The sequence below is a fragment of the Ostrea edulis genome, chromosome 1, assembly GCF_947568905.1.
Source record: "Ostrea edulis chromosome 1, xbOstEdul1.1, whole genome shotgun sequence".
Taxonomy (NCBI): Eukaryota; Metazoa; Mollusca; class Bivalvia; order Ostreida; family Ostreidae; genus Ostrea; species Ostrea edulis.
This window is the reverse complement of record NC_079164.1, coordinates 100,384,792-100,403,197: the sequence shown is the minus strand read 5'-3', so window position 1 is coordinate 100,403,197 and position 18,406 is coordinate 100,384,792. Positions and strand designations below refer to the sequence as shown.

Genomic DNA, 18,406 nt, shown 5'->3' with positions numbered 1-18,406 from the left:
GGATCGTAGCAGTGAGGGCTCTTTATCGTGCCAACAACGGGGCCTCCTTTTTTAAGGTTATATCTGAAAGACCTGTGATTCTCACTTTTAAATGCCGAGCATTTAGCGAAGGAGCAATCACCACCTTTTAGTGTGTTTTGTTTGCCCCCCCCCCCTCCCCCTCCTCCTTTGTTCTGTGTTTTGCTATGTTGTTTTCATTTGATGTACAAGTGTATGTATTTCGGTTTTGAATTTTGGAGAATTTTAAAAAGTTTTCATTGACATACAAAATTTTGAGCTGGGGCGGGGTGGGGGCGTAATACATTTTGTACTGGATTGACACCTGTGACCTAGATGAGTTTCAATACGTCTGAATATAAAGATGGGGTAACACTTGTTTTGCTGCACAGATTATATAACCGTCTTTATTTTAGTCGCGTTCACGAAAGCTCTGGAAACTTCATTTTTAATACATATGTTGTAGACAGTATTTTCATGTAAATATGTCTTTGTAAATAAAATTTGATATTTATCATATTTCTTTTCAGGTTGAATACAGCGATTATAAATAAAAGTTATTGCGATAAAATGACTTATTCTGTCATTAATAAATTTCATAGTAATGACATTCATTCAGTGATACTATTTATATTTACGGATGACCTTTGACTGTATTCAATTTAACTATTTCATGGTTCATTGCACCGCAGGTAGTTCGATTAGCTTACCTGATTTGGCGGATGTTCACTTTCTCGGTAGCACTACTTCATGCTCCATGTATTTGCTGACAAGTACCTTTATCTAAATTTTATACATGCGTTTAAGTCTCCTGGGATATAAGAATATAATTAATGGTTGACTCCATCGTATTAACGCCTTTACACCTCATGTGAAGTAAGATTGTGTATATTTTGTTTTTTGTGCATTATGTGTTTGCTCTGCATGTTATATGTTGTGGACATGTAATTTTATTATATGTGTTTTAATTTCATTTTGTTTCATTTCGTTTCATTTCAAGGTATTCACGTTCGTTATGAAACATATTATATTATGATTTTACCAGAGTTAACTGTAATAATTTTCACGGTTAAGAATTAATTGGCTTACTGATTTCAGTGATAATTATAAAGTCAGCAAGTTAAGTGTAAAGTATTTTTTCACGAATTTCACCATATTCAGATATTTCAATATTTTGTTGCTAATTTGACGATTTTATTCAACAGGGTTTTCTTATACAATTGGAAGTTTTCAGAAATAAAATCCTATCCAAACTCCAAACCGGACTCTTTTCTTCATGCCGGATACCCGGTTAGACATACATATCAATACACCGTACGTTCTGTGGTACGTATTAAGCGCTGGGGCTTATTTTGATTTTGGACTGAGTTAGGATTAATCAGCCGATTTGTCACACTTTACATTCTCGTGTGGGAATCCAGCTGGAAATCAGCATCGGACACTGTAATCTCGTCTGGACATTAAATCAGCATCGGACACTGTAATCTCGTCTGGACATTAAATCAGCATCGGACACTGTAATCTCGGCTGGACATTAAATCAGCATCGGACACTGTACTCTCGGCTGGACATTAAAATTTAAATCAGCATCGGACACTGTAATCTCGGCTTAGATTCGGCTCGGCTGAACATTTGGACTGACGTCTTTTTCGAGTCTCGGAGCAGTCCTTCACAATTCATGTCTGGAAATTTACTTCTAGCTTGGGCCAGTTCTAGCAGTTAATGTGTACTAAGGTGACACTACTGTCAATCTGATTAAAACCAGATCCCGAGATCCGCTCACTTAGATCGCTACACTAGGGATCTAAGTGAGCGGATCTCAGGATCTGGTTTTAATCAGATTGCACTACTGTTGGCTTCAAATAAGTGGTTTTATTGTTAAACTAACTCTGTCAATATCAATTTTGCATTGCTGACTACCGGCAATCGAACCCGTCTGACCGCCACACCTTCAATACTGGTGTACATGTATCCAAGCACAACAGAGGAATAGCACACTCTAACAGACTAACAATGAAATCTTCTATAGCCAATAGTTTTTAGTCTGCAACGCCATAGGCCTATGTAGACACAATAGTGTAGAGGACCAAAACCCTTTGGACTTGACCAGCTGTAGTAATTTAACCTTATCACATTATCGCTCCCTGATTTACATATAGTCATCTCCAAGTAAAAAATTCACATGCACACAATTTCAATTTTCCACACTTTATTTCTATCCATAAAATTCTAAAATACATGTGTATTTTTATCGCAGTCTTTCTATTTGATGGCTATCATTACATTTAACTCAGTTAAGATAAAGTCGTTATCATATATGAACGTGATATTCATTTAAATATAACGAATCTCTCGCTGTGACCTTCAATTCGACTTTTAGATATATCGATGACGTTTTGTCTATCAACAATAATAGCTTTCATTCATATGTCGATTAGATATATCCATGTGAGCTCGAAATAAAGGACACCACAGAGTCGTCCACTTCTGCCTCATACTTAGATATTTTATTGAAAGTAGACATTAACGGCAAACTGACAACTCAACTGTATGACAAACGGGATGATTTCAGCTTCTCCATCGTCAACTTCCCACATTTATGTAGCAATATTCCATTATCACCTGCATATGGTGTTTATATATCTCAACTGATTCGATATGCAAGAGCTTGTTCTAGGTATAGTCAGTTTTTAAATCGAGGTAAGATACTGACAAACAAGTTGATGGTACAGGGATTTCAACAGTCTCGATTGAAGTCAGCATTTCGCAAATTCTATGGTCGTTATAACGATCTAGTTCGTCAATACAACCTCGCATTGGGTCAAATGCTGTCTGACGTGTTTCATACCGATTGTTAAGCCGTTCTTGGCACACTGATTTTGACTGCGGTTAACTCCGTTTATCTGATCAGGATATGGGGCTCACGGCGGGTGTGACCGGTCAACAGGGGATGCTTACTCCTCCTAGGCACCTGATCCCACCTCTGGTGTGTCCAGGGGTCCGTGTTTGCCCAACTATCTATTTTGTATTGCTTGTAGGAGTTATGAGATTGATCACTGTTCGTTATCTTCACCTTGCATTACAATTTTCATACAATATAAATATCATACACAAATAGTGTAATTTGATATCGTTTTTCTTTAATAGGAAAAAAAACAACATTTCAGTGAAATAAACTTCCACTGTTTACTAAATAAATCACCTCTAAGTGGATGAAACGTATTTGTAAACATTAAATTCTCTATCTAAGACGCATCATGTGTAGCATAAAATAAAGTGTTATAATGTTAACGATCTCACATGATGCACATAAATGTATCATGTAGCTTAATGTTCAGCACACTTTGTGCGAGTTAATGTTCAGCACACTTTGTGCGAGTTAATGTTCAGCACCCATTGTGCGAGTTAATGTTCAGCACACTTTGTGTGAGTTAATGTTCAGCACACTTTAGTAGCACCTGAACACACTATCCATGTACATCAGTCGCAGTGTTTATGAGTATGTTGAATCTAAAACTTGGGTGTGAATGAACTTTTCCTATGAAGACAATAATCCTCCTTAAACTGTGGTTCCAAATTTCTGCAGTTTTCTCTTGCAATCAGTATGCATTCTTTGTTTACAATATTTCAGCTGATTTTTATAGTATTTTCCCCAGGTTTCTCTCTTGCCCTCCATGCTCACAGATGGGGTTTTGGGGGGGATGGAAGGGGTGTTTAGTAAGTTCCCTCAATCTTCATCTCCTTCTCCACAGCCTCTAGGGCAGGCAGGCATTTCACTGTCACATTCAGAGTTCCTATCACATCTTGTTCATTCTTTACATCGTAGACTGCAAAAGACTCAGATAAAAGTACAATGTACCTGAACACACAAACAGGTAACAATGGCCCATCAGTACAGAAGGAAGTAATTTTGTACTGTGAGATAATACAGTTGTGTGTATGTAAATTATTTAATTTCTCAACAGTCTGGAAGTTGTGTTTGTTATTTCTGTAAACTTCTTAATTCGTTTGAATGGTGACAGTGCTCCTCTTCAGTGCATGTACAGATATCTATTTTCAGATCGTAAGATATCCAGTCCACAATACCCGAAAATCAACTTTCAAGAATCATACGTTAGGTAGTTTAAAACTTGCTATCAATGTACAAAATAATTTATCAAATGAAATTTCAAAGAAATACATGTCATGTAGATTTACATAAGCCCCTATCAGATAAACATATTTTTGACGCTTTTTTTTTAAATCAATCAAATTTAATTTTATGGTGAAAAGATTTAGATTACCATAGTACATGCATTTTGAAAACTGCAAAAAAGAGTATAATTCAGCATGCAAAATATGAAGATATTCTATTTTTTCTACATTTCTACAAAAGAAGATAACTCATAAAAACAATAAGTCCATGGGAGAAATCACTCAGTAGATTCACCATGGCCCTGTCGTTCTTAATCAAATGATTTTACCCTCTTTAACCGCAGGATAAATTTCGACCCTACATGTATATTGTGACCCGAACCTAGCCTCATGGGGTTATGATTTTACCAACATTGAATCCACACAACATGGAGATTTTTCAACATTGATATGACTAACACGGCCTGTTCTGGAGGAGAAGACTCTTTTAAACATTTGCTGACATGATTTAGTGTGACTCTGCTGCTTTTGAAAAGATTTCTTCTCCTTCAAATTTTCTATTAAATGCATGTATCCCCATGAAACCCAACCCTAGTCAGATATTAATATGCTCTATGACTAATCATAGCCAATGACTTTTGATAGTAAAATTTTCAAAGATTAGATAATTGTATTCCAATCCACCCCGGACCAGGATTTGAAGAAAAAAACTTCAATATAAAGTGCCTGACTAATCACAGATCTGCTGGTTATGAGAAGATTTATAATAAAAAGTTCCCCATACTTTCCTATGTGAAATTTGATACCCTATTGTGGCCCCATCCTATTCTCCAGGGCCATGATTAAAATAAGTTGGAATGAAGTTTGCATATCAATAAGACTAATCATGTCACTCCAGAGAATAAAGATTTTTCCATATTTATTCCAATATAAATCTTAAACCCCCTATTGTGTACCCCTAGCTCCAGTGATCATGATTTGAACTTGAATCTACATTACGCGAGAATGCTTCCAATTTCATATATGACTGATCATGGCCCTGTTCTTGAGAAGAAGAATATTTTCAAAGATATTTCCCATCGTACTCCTACCTACTGCAGAGGCCATGATTGAAACAATTCTGCATCTCCACTGAATTAAGATTTCCATTCTAAAAACGCCTCGACATATTACGTAAAAACTTCGCTTAGGAAATGACATAATACTAGATGGTATAAATTTTATTCTGTTTTAGTGCAATTTTTGAGAGATTTGACAATTAACATTATATGATAAATTATTGTAAGTAACAAAATTTTACAATGCGCCGTGAACTCATTTTTATTTTCTGATATATCGTAACATATCTTCATTTTCTTCAGTATAATTAATCATTTATTGTCTGATCATGTCTACCAATTTTGGATGTAATATGACGTTCAGAAAAAAAAGTTATGGCAAAAGTCTACTTATTTTTTTAATGACCCTGGTATATGTATAATTACTTTGGCACTTTCATATACATGTGTTAATGAAACAGATACCTTAAACAAGAGGCCCAAAGACCACATCGCTCACCTGAGTTATCTTGGTCCATATTTCAAGATTTTCCTTATATATTCGCATGTGCAACTTTGATCCCTATTGTGGCCCAAACCTACTTCCGGGGGCAATGATTTTTACAAACTTGAATCTGCACTATGTCAGGAAGCTTTCAAGTAAATGTAAAATTCTTTGGCCCAATGGCTCTTGAGAAGAAGATTTTTAAAAGTTGTCAATATGTATTCACTATTTCACTATTATCTCCCTTTGGAAAGGGGCGTGGCTTTTCATCTGAACAAACTTGAATCATCTTCACCCAATAATGTTTTGTGGCATGTTTGGTTGAAATTGGCCCAGTGGTTTTGGAGAAGAAGATTTTTAAAAGTGGTTATAATTCTATTTTCACTATTTTGCTATTATATCCCCTCGGAGAAGGGTGTACGTGTGACCCTTCATTTTAACAAACTTCAATCCCCTTGGATTTTTTGTGCTAAGTTTGGTTGAAATTTTCCCAGTGGTTCTGGAGAAAAAGATTTTTAAAAGTTGTAAAAGTATTTTCACTATTTTGTAATTATCTCCCCTTGGAGAAGAGCATGGCCCTTCATTTGATCAAAATTGAATCCCCTTGCTCCAAGAATGCTTTGTGCCAAGTTTGGTTTGCTTCTGGAGAAGAGGTCGAAAATCTGAAAAATTACAGACAGAGAGACCGACAACAGGTGATCAGAAAAGCTCACTTGAGCTTTCAGCTCAGATGAGCTAAAATTATTACACAATTCAATTGTCCATACTAAATTTGCATCATATCCTAACTAAGAGCTAAATAAATTTTTTTCTTCAATCCACCTTTTCAAAGCTTACATTTTATCCATGTTACAAGATTAACAGACAAGATCTACATCTTGTATTAATGTTTGTTTTCAGATATTGGCGTGAGAGGAAACCGGAATACCCAGAGGATACCACATGTCAGAATGGATGACCATCATACCCTCTCCCATACGATCACAGCCAATCACAATGATTAAACTTGGGTGGCAGTATTAAAAGCAAGTTCATTACCCCCTATGCTGCCCGGACACCCTTTTGGTCCCTTTACCGACATAACTTCCTGATAATTTTGAATACTTACTTTCGACATTTTGATCCTCAACATCTTTCTTGGTCATGAGGATCTCTTTGACACTGACGAAGGCTACACCAATGTCTTCACACTCAACACCTAATTCATCATCATCGGTGGGATCACTCACGACTGTAAAACGGATTCTGTAATAGTAATAAGAATCTTTATTTCTAAAGTCGGACGATGAACATTAGTTATAGCCTAGCTATTTCCTGCCCTGCATGGATGTTGGTGCTGGGGGTATAATTCTGTGGGAGAAAACCCACGTGTCCAAGTGGGTGATCACCAAACCCTCTCACATACAACCACTGTCGATCATAGGGATCGAACTCGGGTCGCAGCTGTGAGAAACGAGTTTGTTAACCACTACACTACCAGAACATCAATATCACTCAAGCAAGCCCCAACGTAAGAAAAATGATACAGTACTATGCAACCTATCTAGTGAATTACAGTACCTGTTAAAATTTATTTGTGAACATGTTTACACGTAAATCCATGAGATTGCAATACCACGAAGTACGCAGTGATATAAAAAAAATATCAAATCTTCTTGGATGTCATGTTTTCACCGACAGATAAAACAAAGTTTTTACTATCCATAGATTTTTGTTATGATATATAATTACAAAAAATGTAACACAGTTTCAAGGTTATTTGAATCAAAGGTCCTCCCCATACCTGCCCTGCTCTGGGTCATCAGGTAACAACATACTAGCCAGGTACTGCCTCCTCTCATAGTTTTCTTGCATGTCCACCTGGAAAGCTGCAAGTGAAATCAGCGGTTAAAAATGAACTTAGTTTTACAATAGGAGTTTTAAAGAGGAATTTATCTACCGTCAAATCTTATGTATAGTTTTAATGAGCTATCAATTTGGTAGCTAATATCATACCGTATAGCGGGATTTTTTTCTGCAGGTGATATGTTTGGCTAATTTTAGCGATTTTGGTATTACACCCAAATGCGTCTGCAATCATCATATGTATTTTCACAGAAAGATAGCTTGGGTATGGCAGTGGGTAGTTTTCCTATGGCGGTTGTTTCTGACGATAGTAGAACGTTTTACAGACAAGTAATCAACCCTACACTGCTTATCAATTCTTAAGTTTGGACTCCATAAACGCTAAAATATATTCTGAAGAAAATATCTGTATACTGTAAAGGCTTTAATTTCGCGGAGCTAAAATTTCTCGATTTTTATCGTTCGGCATTTCATGATGGTTTAATTTTCGGATAATCCCCCTTCTCGTGTATGAATTCATACCCCCAAATACTTAGAACAGCACTTTGCAATAATTTTATTTTCAGAATCGTTAATATAATCACGAATATACACTGTAGCAAAAATAAAACCCAAGCGAATGTTTCGTCCTTTGCAGTACCTGCTAGAAAATTACTAAACTTTACATCCACGGAAAACCCCCGCTATTTACGGTATATTGTCTGTCTTTATGTACATCAGTATGTATATATACGTATACCCTGTACATGAATGTATCCATGCTTAAATAATGTGGCATGTTGCAATTTTTTTATTGCTATAATTAAGCCATTTTTTCATACCTGAACAAAATGAAATATATTGAACATACTTTTTGTGTAGTTGTAAGTGACTGGGTTATTAGCCTTAGGTTTTGGCAGGGAGAATGGAGTTTCCAGTTCTGCTGGCTCAATGCCCAAAAAGTTGTAGGCCACAAACAACTCTTTGACATTGTCATTGTTCAGCACAGCTGCTTGTTCATTTAATAAAAGGTGAGATATAGTGACTGTCACACTGTTGGCCTGTTAAATTAAAAACAAATCCTACATGAACTTGTATGTATGCTAGGTTCTACCTTTTAGCAAAATCATGGTAACAAAATTTTTAGGAGACCTGCTGTGCTCAACATTTGCTTTTGTCCGTTTCCAGTTCATTTTGTATTCGGACCAACACTTGTCCAATCAAATAAGTGGCCTTTTTTTAACCATTATCGAATTGGGTTAGATTTCAATGGAAAAAAACCCCATATAACTCAAATCATAAAAGATTTTTAAAATGTTTATGTTTGTAGGAGAGGTAACTACAGCTGACTGGCAACATATACTCAAAATCCACCCAAAAAGAACCAAAATTCACCCCAAAAGAACTAAAATCCACCCAAAAAGAACCAAAATCCGCCCAAAAAGAACCGAAATCCACCCAAAAAGAACCGAAATCCACCCAAAAAGAACCAAAATCCATTGCATTGCAGATCATCATTCATCATGGGATCTGCTATTCTGTCTCAAAAGCTGTAATGAAAATGGAATCAGTGAATGAAGATCAAATATTAAGCCAAAGTTTTGTACTTTTCTCAACTATCACAAGTAAGACAAGAGGCCCATGGGCTTCATCGCTCACCTGAGTCATCTTGGACTGGCATGAAAAATGTTGAACCCACATTACGGCCCTAACCTAGCCCTATGGGATCACAGCATAACTAAAAATGGATTCACATAACATACAAATGCCTCAACACTAATATGACTGTGGTTGAGTTGGATTTTTATTATGCTTTTATTTCAGCCGGAAAATTTGGGAACTTAAAATGAACCAATTTGAATACATTTGAACTTGTTTTTATCTGTTCAAAAATTAGAAATAGTTTTGGTCAGTTCTGTATTTAATTTCGCCCGTTGATTGGTCAAGAATTGTCCCGGGTGTCCGTGTTAAATTGCGGGTAATGAGGTGTGAAAGGAGAATTTTAAAGAAAGACATAGAAGGTACATGTACTACGTGCGTCAGCCACCTCTTATAGACATTTGGTATTTTCTTGATATTCAAAGACTTGAGACTGCACCACATACTACCGTAAGTTTCTTTTACCATTACCTATTCATTTTAACATTCCTATTTCATTAACGTAATTTCTATAATTGTCTGCATTTCAATGGAAACCCTAACAATAGTAAAAGTGATAAGTGAGAGAGTATATTATAAATCAAAGTTGTATATAGTATATTTTGTAGAAAAGAATTCTGTAGTACCTGTGGTATATAAATGTATTATTAATTAACAGGCATTTACCCCTACTACATTTGTACGAGTATAACACCGACCATTTTGATCAGACTGAATCGGGTACATTGTGTTGTGTGTTATAAAGTATGTTTATCGTATTGTTACTTGCTATTACATATTATACTGTAAATTCTATACGATATCAAATAATGCTACAATATGTACCAGTTCATTGATATAAGGGAGATAACTCTTATAGATGTAATGTGTATAATAATGGTGTCCACATCTCAAGAAACATATTGAATCCATCGAAAACGTACAGCGAAGAGCCACCAAACAAGTGCCGGGACTATCAACCCTATCATATGAGCACCGTTTAAAGAAACTAAAATTACCATCACTTGCCTACAGACGATCTAGAGGCGATATGATCGAAATGTACAAAATCTTGACTGGAAAATATGATGAAGAAGTTGCCAATTTTATACCTTTCCGTGAAGACTCCAGCACACGAGGGCACAATCTAAAGTTATACAAGGATAGATCAAGATTCAGGGCCGTAAATTACATGGAGGCGGAGGAGGCAGCTGCCTCCTCCAACTTTTGAGCCAAAAAAAATTAAAATTTAAAGTTCATTAGAATTTATGTTGTTTCCAATAACTAAGAACATGATACCTCCCTTAAAAAGCATTCCAAATTTTTCTTTTAGAATGAGTTAGTCAAGTAACATCTTAGAAGGCCCTAGAATCAAGGATTTTGCACGAAACGTGTTCAGTGTGCACAAAATGTGCTCAGCGTCTGGGGGCCTGGGCGGCCCCCAGACCCCCGCCTAATTTCCTGCCTCCTCCAAATTGAAGGTTAATTTACGGCCCTGAGATTAGACATAATTTGACTATAAACAAGAGATAAACCTGACCGGACAAAACCAAGTAAAACAAAGAATGAACAAGGAGCTGACAGAAGAGGATCTCACTGGGGACCTAGTCAGAAGAGGATCTGTGAGTATATTTTACACTATTGATTGTCTATATGACTGTCATTGATTTATTATGAAATATTGCCATCACTTATTGAATATTTCAAGGTTCATATTATGTACAGTATTACATCATTTTAAATACAAGACTCGGACTCGAGAAACAGGACTTGGAGTTGGAGTTCATTTACTTCTGTCTCCTGTTACATTTTGGCGCCCACGTTGGGACTCTGCAATTATCAACAACGCATGGAACTGGCGTAACATCACTCAGTTCTGGGTACGAGTTCTCCTGGGTACGAGTTCTCCTGATACCTCAGTCAAGACTTCTGGAGAACTCGTACTCAGGAGAACCCGTACCCAGGAGAACTCGTACCCAGAAATTTGGGTACGAGTTCTCCTGGAGAAGTCGTACCCATCAATATCTGGGTACGAGTTCTCCTGGAGAAAATAATTGTCATTTTATCATAAAAATCAGGGTACGAGTTCTCCATGTGCCGGAGAATAGAGGTACGCTATAAAAAGGCAATGTTGCAGGTTTAAAATTGGTGTTTACTTGCAGTAATTATACTAATTATCGTCTCAAGCCAAACAGCAATTCAAATGAAAAAACTACACACAAGTATGATCATTGTATGTACTTTTTTTATTCAATTGAAAGGCATGTTCAGAGTAAATTACAATCTAATTAAAATTAGATGTTAGATCCGTTCGCGTAATTAAAATTAGATGTTAGATCCGCTCGCGTAATTAAAATTAGATGTTAGATCCGCTCGCGTAATTAAAATTAGATGTTAGATCCGCTCGCGTACTCGCATACATGTAACGTGTATCATTTAATTTTAATTAGATTGAGTAAATTATGTATACATAATGTATGAAATCCTCGATTTTTTCAAGAAGAAATTGTACCCAGATTCCAATACCTAAAATGGTACAATTCTTAATGAGATAAACTCGCATCAAAATTTTGATTACTATAATATAATGACAAACTTTTTCTCCAGGAGAATTCTTACCAGAATTTATATGACAATAAAGACATAGTTTTCCTCCATGAGAATCTATTTAATAAAATGATCAAGTTTTTTTTTCTCCGGGAGAACTCGTACCCAGATTTTTATGACAGAAATTACAAAGTTTTTCTCCAGGAGAACTCGTACCCAGATTTATCCGATAAAATGACAAAGTTTTTTCTCTGGGAGAACTCGTACCCAGATTTTTAGATTTTTATAATACAGTTGACAAGTTTTTCTCTAGGACAACTCGTACCCACATTTCTATTTGTTGAAATGACAAAGTTTTTCTCCAGGAAAACTCGTACCCAGATATTGATGGGTACGACTTGTTCTCCTGCAGAAGTCGTACCCGGGTACGAGTTCTCCTGATACCAGGCAGGATCAGTGAACTGTGTCAAGGAGGAATTCGAATAGAGATGGCGGACACCGGTGATTAAAAAACAGCTGATCATAAACATTGACCTACTTGCATCAGTGTGTTTGATTATTTTTCTGGCCAGATTGAGTACGCGTACGGTAAGATCTGAATTACATTTGTGCACTACATTTTTTCTTTGTACACATTTTTTACCTCAAATATTGTATTTAGTTTGGTTTTTTAAAATTCAACATTTAAAGTATAAAATGTAACAGGAGACTCTATTGATCGTATGAGTATAAATACATTGCGAGTTAACAAGAAAACAATGATATTTATAACATTCAACTGGGGCTATTCCTCTGAATCTGATATATTTGCAATACAAAATTTGACAAAAAAGTTCACCATTAAAAATTCTAATTAGTTATAGCTAACGTATTTAAGAAAAGTGCATATAGGACTCCAAACCAAACATAAATCTACTGACAAAATGTCAAATATAATTATGAACCATTACAATCTAATTGAAATTAGAACCTTTGATCCGCTCATTTGCTATCGCTACACAAAGCGATAGTAGATGAGCGGATTAAAGGATCTAATTTCAATGATTATATTGGAACCATTAATATTGTATGCTTTTTATGACATTATTTTTTATTATTATTATTATTATTTCATTAAACGAAAAAAAAAGTAACTGATTTCAAATTGTCTTAAGTCTGATACATTTCATTCAGAATCTATATTTGAATCATCGTGTCTCAATTTTTAAATCTTTGAAAAATCTTCTAATCAATAAAAAACTGCCTTCAATAATTGTTTTTGAAATACGCAATAAATCGCGTCACGAATTCATTTACGAGGTTTCGTCACATGTGGAATTTTTAGAATTCTAATATGGCGTAGACGTACGATACCTTCAGGGTATACGGTCATTGCATTGTTAATTCTAAAGTGGGAAGAGACGCATTTTACGCATATTTCGACTTCCGAGGTTTTGGAAGCGACGCTATGGCATACCATGGAAAGACATGACATTTTTCACATAATATCCAGGGCCGTAAATTAACCTTCAATTTGGAGGAGGCAGGAAATTAGGCGGAGGTCTGGGGGCCGCCCAGGCCCCCAGACGCTGAGCACATTTTGTGCACACTGAACACGTTTCGTGCAAAATCCTTGATTCTAGGGCCTTCTAAGACATGCCAAGAAATCCCGTCCGGTCTGAATTCGTTGGCTTCAATAGGGCCATATTACATGCTGATTAATAGTAGCCGTCGCTTATCTCTTAATTGCGGTCACTGATTTATAACGGTTTTTCTATACCGGAGATTTTGCTAAGAATTTCTTGGCATGGTAAACGAGTACGGTATAGCCGAGTTTGGAACGGAAAATTTGAAAGGGTGGGGGGGGGGAGTAGTAAAAATAATTTAAAAAATATGAACTACTGTATCAATACACATTCTGCAGACAGAAAGGTATATTCAATATTCTACAAAATATGCCGGCATCGGGATCGTTCGTCTAATGTGTAAAGGTATCACACCGGTAATTGTACAATCAAAATGAACTTATTCAATGGTAGTTCCATATATTTAAAAGAATGATTTTTTTCCCCTGCGCGATTCTTCTCATTTCCTCTTCTTCTTTTCTCTTAATTTTTGTACCCCTGATTAGAAAATTTTGTGTAATTTTCGGAAATAATCAGTTGTATACAAAGGAACTACATGTATTTGATGTTGGTAGCTGAGGCTACTTCCTGAGGTGCACTCAGGCTGTTTACACACATGTGAAAAACATGTGAATTTGAGTGTAGTCTTGTTTGCGGGTAAAAGCTTTCGAAAATTCTGCGTAGGATGTTGTTTTTGCGGTGTCGGCAGACGAGACGGGTAACAATGAGCATTTCCAACAGCGTTATTCGGCATTAGCGCGTTATTGGCATCAATTTAAACAAGTGATAAATTACAACGTTCTCTAACGATTCATTCAAAATATGTGATGAAGTGCAAGGGGGGGGGGGGGTCACAATTTGTAATTTTTGTCATTAATGTGCAAAAATAATTTTCAAAACTGACCAAATAAGCTTGTATGGGGTTATTTGAGTGTTTTTAGTTGAATACACAAAAATCATGACCATGCCAAGAAACCCCGTCCGGTCTGAATTCGTTGGCTTCAATAGGGTCATATTACATGCTGATTAATAGTAGCCGTCGCTTATCTCTTAATTGCGGTCACTGATTTATAACGGTTTTTCTATACCGGAGATTTTGCTAAGAATTTCTTGGCATGATGTTACTTGACTAACTCATTCTAAAAGAAAGATTTGGAATGCTTTTTAAGGGAGGTATCATGTTCTTAGTTATTGGAAACAACATAAATTCTAATGAACTTTAAATTTTAATTTTTTTTGGCTCAAAAGTTGGAGGATCGAGGAGGCAGCTGCCTCCTCCGCCTCCATGTAATTTACGGCCCTGATATCGATGATAACACCCAAAATATTTGGTTTTATAAAAACTTCTTATACAAGTAATTAAATTACAATACTATGAAATAAAAAAATCGGGTATTTCGGTAAGTTAGGGCGGTGTTTTGTAAGGGTGTTTCGGTAAATCACGGGTATTTGTAGTCTGGTCCCCGCCCCCATCACTCCTTGATCACTCGAAAATCAAATCAATCAAAACGAGTGATCAAGGAGTGGCGGGGGCGGGGACCAGACTAGGGTATTTTACGTCTCAGGTTGCATGCATTTATTGCATACGTCACATGGTCTTTCTGGTGTATCGATCGACTGAGCTGAAGGGTCATAAGTATTTCCCGTTTAATGATAAAATGACGTTTAACTATATAGATAAAGCTTCATACCTCGCCGGGATCGTGCAATGATGCCATGTTATGTTTACATGCAAACAGGTTACCAGGAAGGGCAAGCGGTAAATGTAGTACGGCTGAAAGCCGAAACCCAAAGGCCCGAATAGCGATTTTTGACTTTCTCTCTTTTAAAATTGTAGATCTAATTGCATCAAACTTTTTTGATAACTGTTTGTGGCCCATTAAACAAAAATCATATAACTTTTTCATGGAATTGTATTACGGGGGTACTGAACCTTAGTTTTCAGCTACAAAAAAGCGGTAAATCTAGTACGTTTTATAAATGCCGTTATAAATACTCTTATGCCCGAAACATGAAACACTGATTATGCGACTTAGCATTATTTACAAAGACAAAATTGAATTAAAATGAGTTCTAGATATCTAAGGTAACTTAAATAAATCGCGATTGCATATATGGTGCATTTATATGCGCAGTTTATTGTATCATCCTATATATTATTTGTAGTACACGCAATCGGCCAGGCAGAGTCGCTCTGGGTGAAGAAAGAGTAGCTATGATGTATAAAAATATCTAAAACACCACACAAATTATCTAGTTGCATGATCTTTCATTTATTAATAATTAAAATGTTTGAATACATGTAGTACAAAAAATCTTTTCAATCCAACATTTTCAACAAAAACACACTTTATTTTACATAAAAATAATAGTGACGTTGCGCACGGTACTGGTGTTACTTTCATACGTGCATTAGAAAATGTTTCCGCTATGTTTACACAGTTGTATATTTTGTGGATTATTAAAGTCTTATACATCAATGGCAAGGAAAATATATAAATAATGATAATAGCTTATATAAAATATAATTTACACGCATTTCATTAGCAATAAATACACGCAGATGTCGTCATTTTTCGTTGTCCCGCGTTACATGAAATACGCATACACTTTATCCACAGATTAATAAAATGATTGATTTTGTCCCAAATAACGTAAGAATTGGTGGATGATTGTGACGTCCTTATCTAAAAACCATAAACCAATTACTTTAAACATTTAGTTCATAGAATTGATATAGCGACCTTAAAAATGGCAAAGACAGTGCCTGTCAGTGGTGTCCCGTGTTTGTAGATAGACTGCAAATGCAAATCATCATGACCAGTAGCACGCCTAATACAGGGGGAAGTTGACTATCCTTGTTACATTTATAATGTACATGTATCGTAGAGCACAATGTATACCAGTATTATAAAATTCTGAGTATATCCATGAAGTAGATTGATTTTATCGGTGTCCAGTGAAATGTCCTTATTCTACAAAAACCGCGCTTTTTAAACAATTCTACCATTTTATGTCTTATTTCTAAGCATTATTCCAACGCGAATATTTTAATGAATATAACTTACAGAAAGTACATAAAATTTACTATATAGAATATACAACATTTCATTTTATCCCGCGTCCATTTAGGAAAACGAAAAGATACTTAATGTCCAAATAAATGTCCCATGTGATTTTGTCGCGCAATGACGCAACGTCAATGTACACAACCTACGTCTAGCTAAAACGTAAAATGTTGCTTTTATTATTTTTAAATGATCTAAATTAAAATGATTTTTAAAAATAGTATACAAGGTATTTAAGCTATAGCATGTGTATCTCATAGATATATTTTGCTCTAGATCTGGTACATATACTTTAATTGACTTTATCAAATGACAATTGTACAGACTACATTTTGTTGCATGTACTACTGTATGTCATCGTCGCAAACCACGGGTTATTGTTTCATTCTATTTCACAAACGTTTGTGAAATAGAATGAAACAATAACCCGTGGTTTGCGACGATGTACTGTATGTATGCATATAAAAATTCAGCATTGAACAGATACACTTACGGTGTGTAAAACGTTGCAATATTATACAAATCTTGATTTATATACGAAACTCTTTAATCATATTCGATAATCTTGTTATTCATATATGAGAAAATTTTAATTATATTCGATAATCTTAATATTTATATGCGAAAATTTTGATTTATATTCGATAATCTTGTTATTTATTTACATTTGGTAACCTTGTTATTTATATTCGATAATTATATAAATCTCGATTTATATTCCATAATATTTGATTCGTATTTGATAATGTTGATGTACACATGCTAGATGTACGCATGGATTTAGTCATTATTGATTGTAGGTGAAATGCATAATTTCAAAAATTGATAAAAGAATTAGCTTCATTGACCATGACCTGACCTCGGATGTCTTAAATTTAACTAGAGGAGCTACTCTGCTAAAATTAAACTTTAATAAATATACAGCACTACCAGCCGTGAGACATTTGGCCTGAATTGAATAGTTGACCTTGCCCTAATATGCTGAATAAACCCAGTAGCTATGTCGAAACTTGGGTGGCTGCCCTGTAAACCCCCATAGGCAGCTTAGCTAGCTGGATTAACAAGAGTGATACAAATTTGAATATTTATTAATCGTAATCAGAAACAGGGTGCAAATTTACATATATGGCGGAAAGGGTCGCGTGCAATTTTTTGTGGGGAACTGGGGAGGCGGTCAGTTTGACTACCAACGTAGGGGCAACACAGGGGGCCCTATGTGGACATAGGTGCCTGGACCTGAACGGGTGGTCACGTTCTAAGGGGGAAGAGATCTCTGCGCATCTCATCTGTCTCCTGCGTGCTACCTGGTTTAAAGAGCAAGTACAGAGCAAACTGTGGACCCTCCTACAGTTTCCAACATGCACCAGCCTGTAGCATTCCCTAGGAGGTGGATGTGAGCACAGGCACCAGAACGGTGGATATATATAGCGTGTTAGATCTTATGTACCCCCCCCCCCCCTTCCAATGAATGAAAGATATATACATAAGTCACATATTAAATGAATTGAATGTCAAAATCTTGTTAGAGTATCAGTGACGTGTTGAACAACCTCACTGTTGTATTTAGGACCCAGGTGATCTCTGGCGGGTGTGAGCGATTGCCCCTGGAATATTTCGCCCACATGCGTTGGTACTCCAGAAGAGTAGAGGAAGCCCCCCCCTCTCTCTCTCTCTCTCTCTCTCTCTCTCTCTCTCGTAGAGTAAAATAAAAAAAAATTCGCATATGAATATCAAGATTTCTCACATATAAATCAAAATTTCCGTCCGCATATAGATATCAAGATTATCGAATACAAATCAAGATTTCCGCATATGAATAACAATATCATTAGATCAAAAGTTCAACATCTGACAAAAAAATCTAAAGTCACACGGTTTTCACGAGACCACCCCTTCAAAACTAAATATGATATATATTGAAACTAACCGATTCGCAAGTAAAACATACGAGTATAAATAACACTCTGTATACCTTTTCTACTGTTTATTCACAAATGAAAGTGAACATTAAAACGTTAAAATGTAATATTATTTGGAAGTTTTTAACTCTCA

At 35.9% G+C, this 18,406-nt stretch overlaps 1 protein-coding gene across 1 annotated transcript; it reads right to left on the bottom strand.

The window, feature by feature from the left end:
• Positions 1-3,117: 3,117 nt before the first annotated feature.
• On the bottom strand, positions 3,118-15,047 carry LOC125670199 (X-linked retinitis pigmentosa GTPase regulator-interacting protein 1-like). The gene is made up of 5 exons (XM_048905242.2): positions 14,978-15,047; positions 8,369-8,558; positions 7,457-7,541; positions 6,782-6,918; positions 3,118-3,824 (listed from the first exon to the last, which is right to left on the bottom strand). The coding sequence occupies exons 1-5, from the start codon at positions 15,002-15,004 to the stop codon at positions 3,712-3,714; spliced, it is 552 nt and encodes a 183-aa protein (XP_048761199.1). The 5' UTR covers positions 15,005-15,047; the 3' UTR covers positions 3,118-3,711.
• Between the last annotated feature and the right edge of the window lie 3,359 nt (positions 15,048-18,406).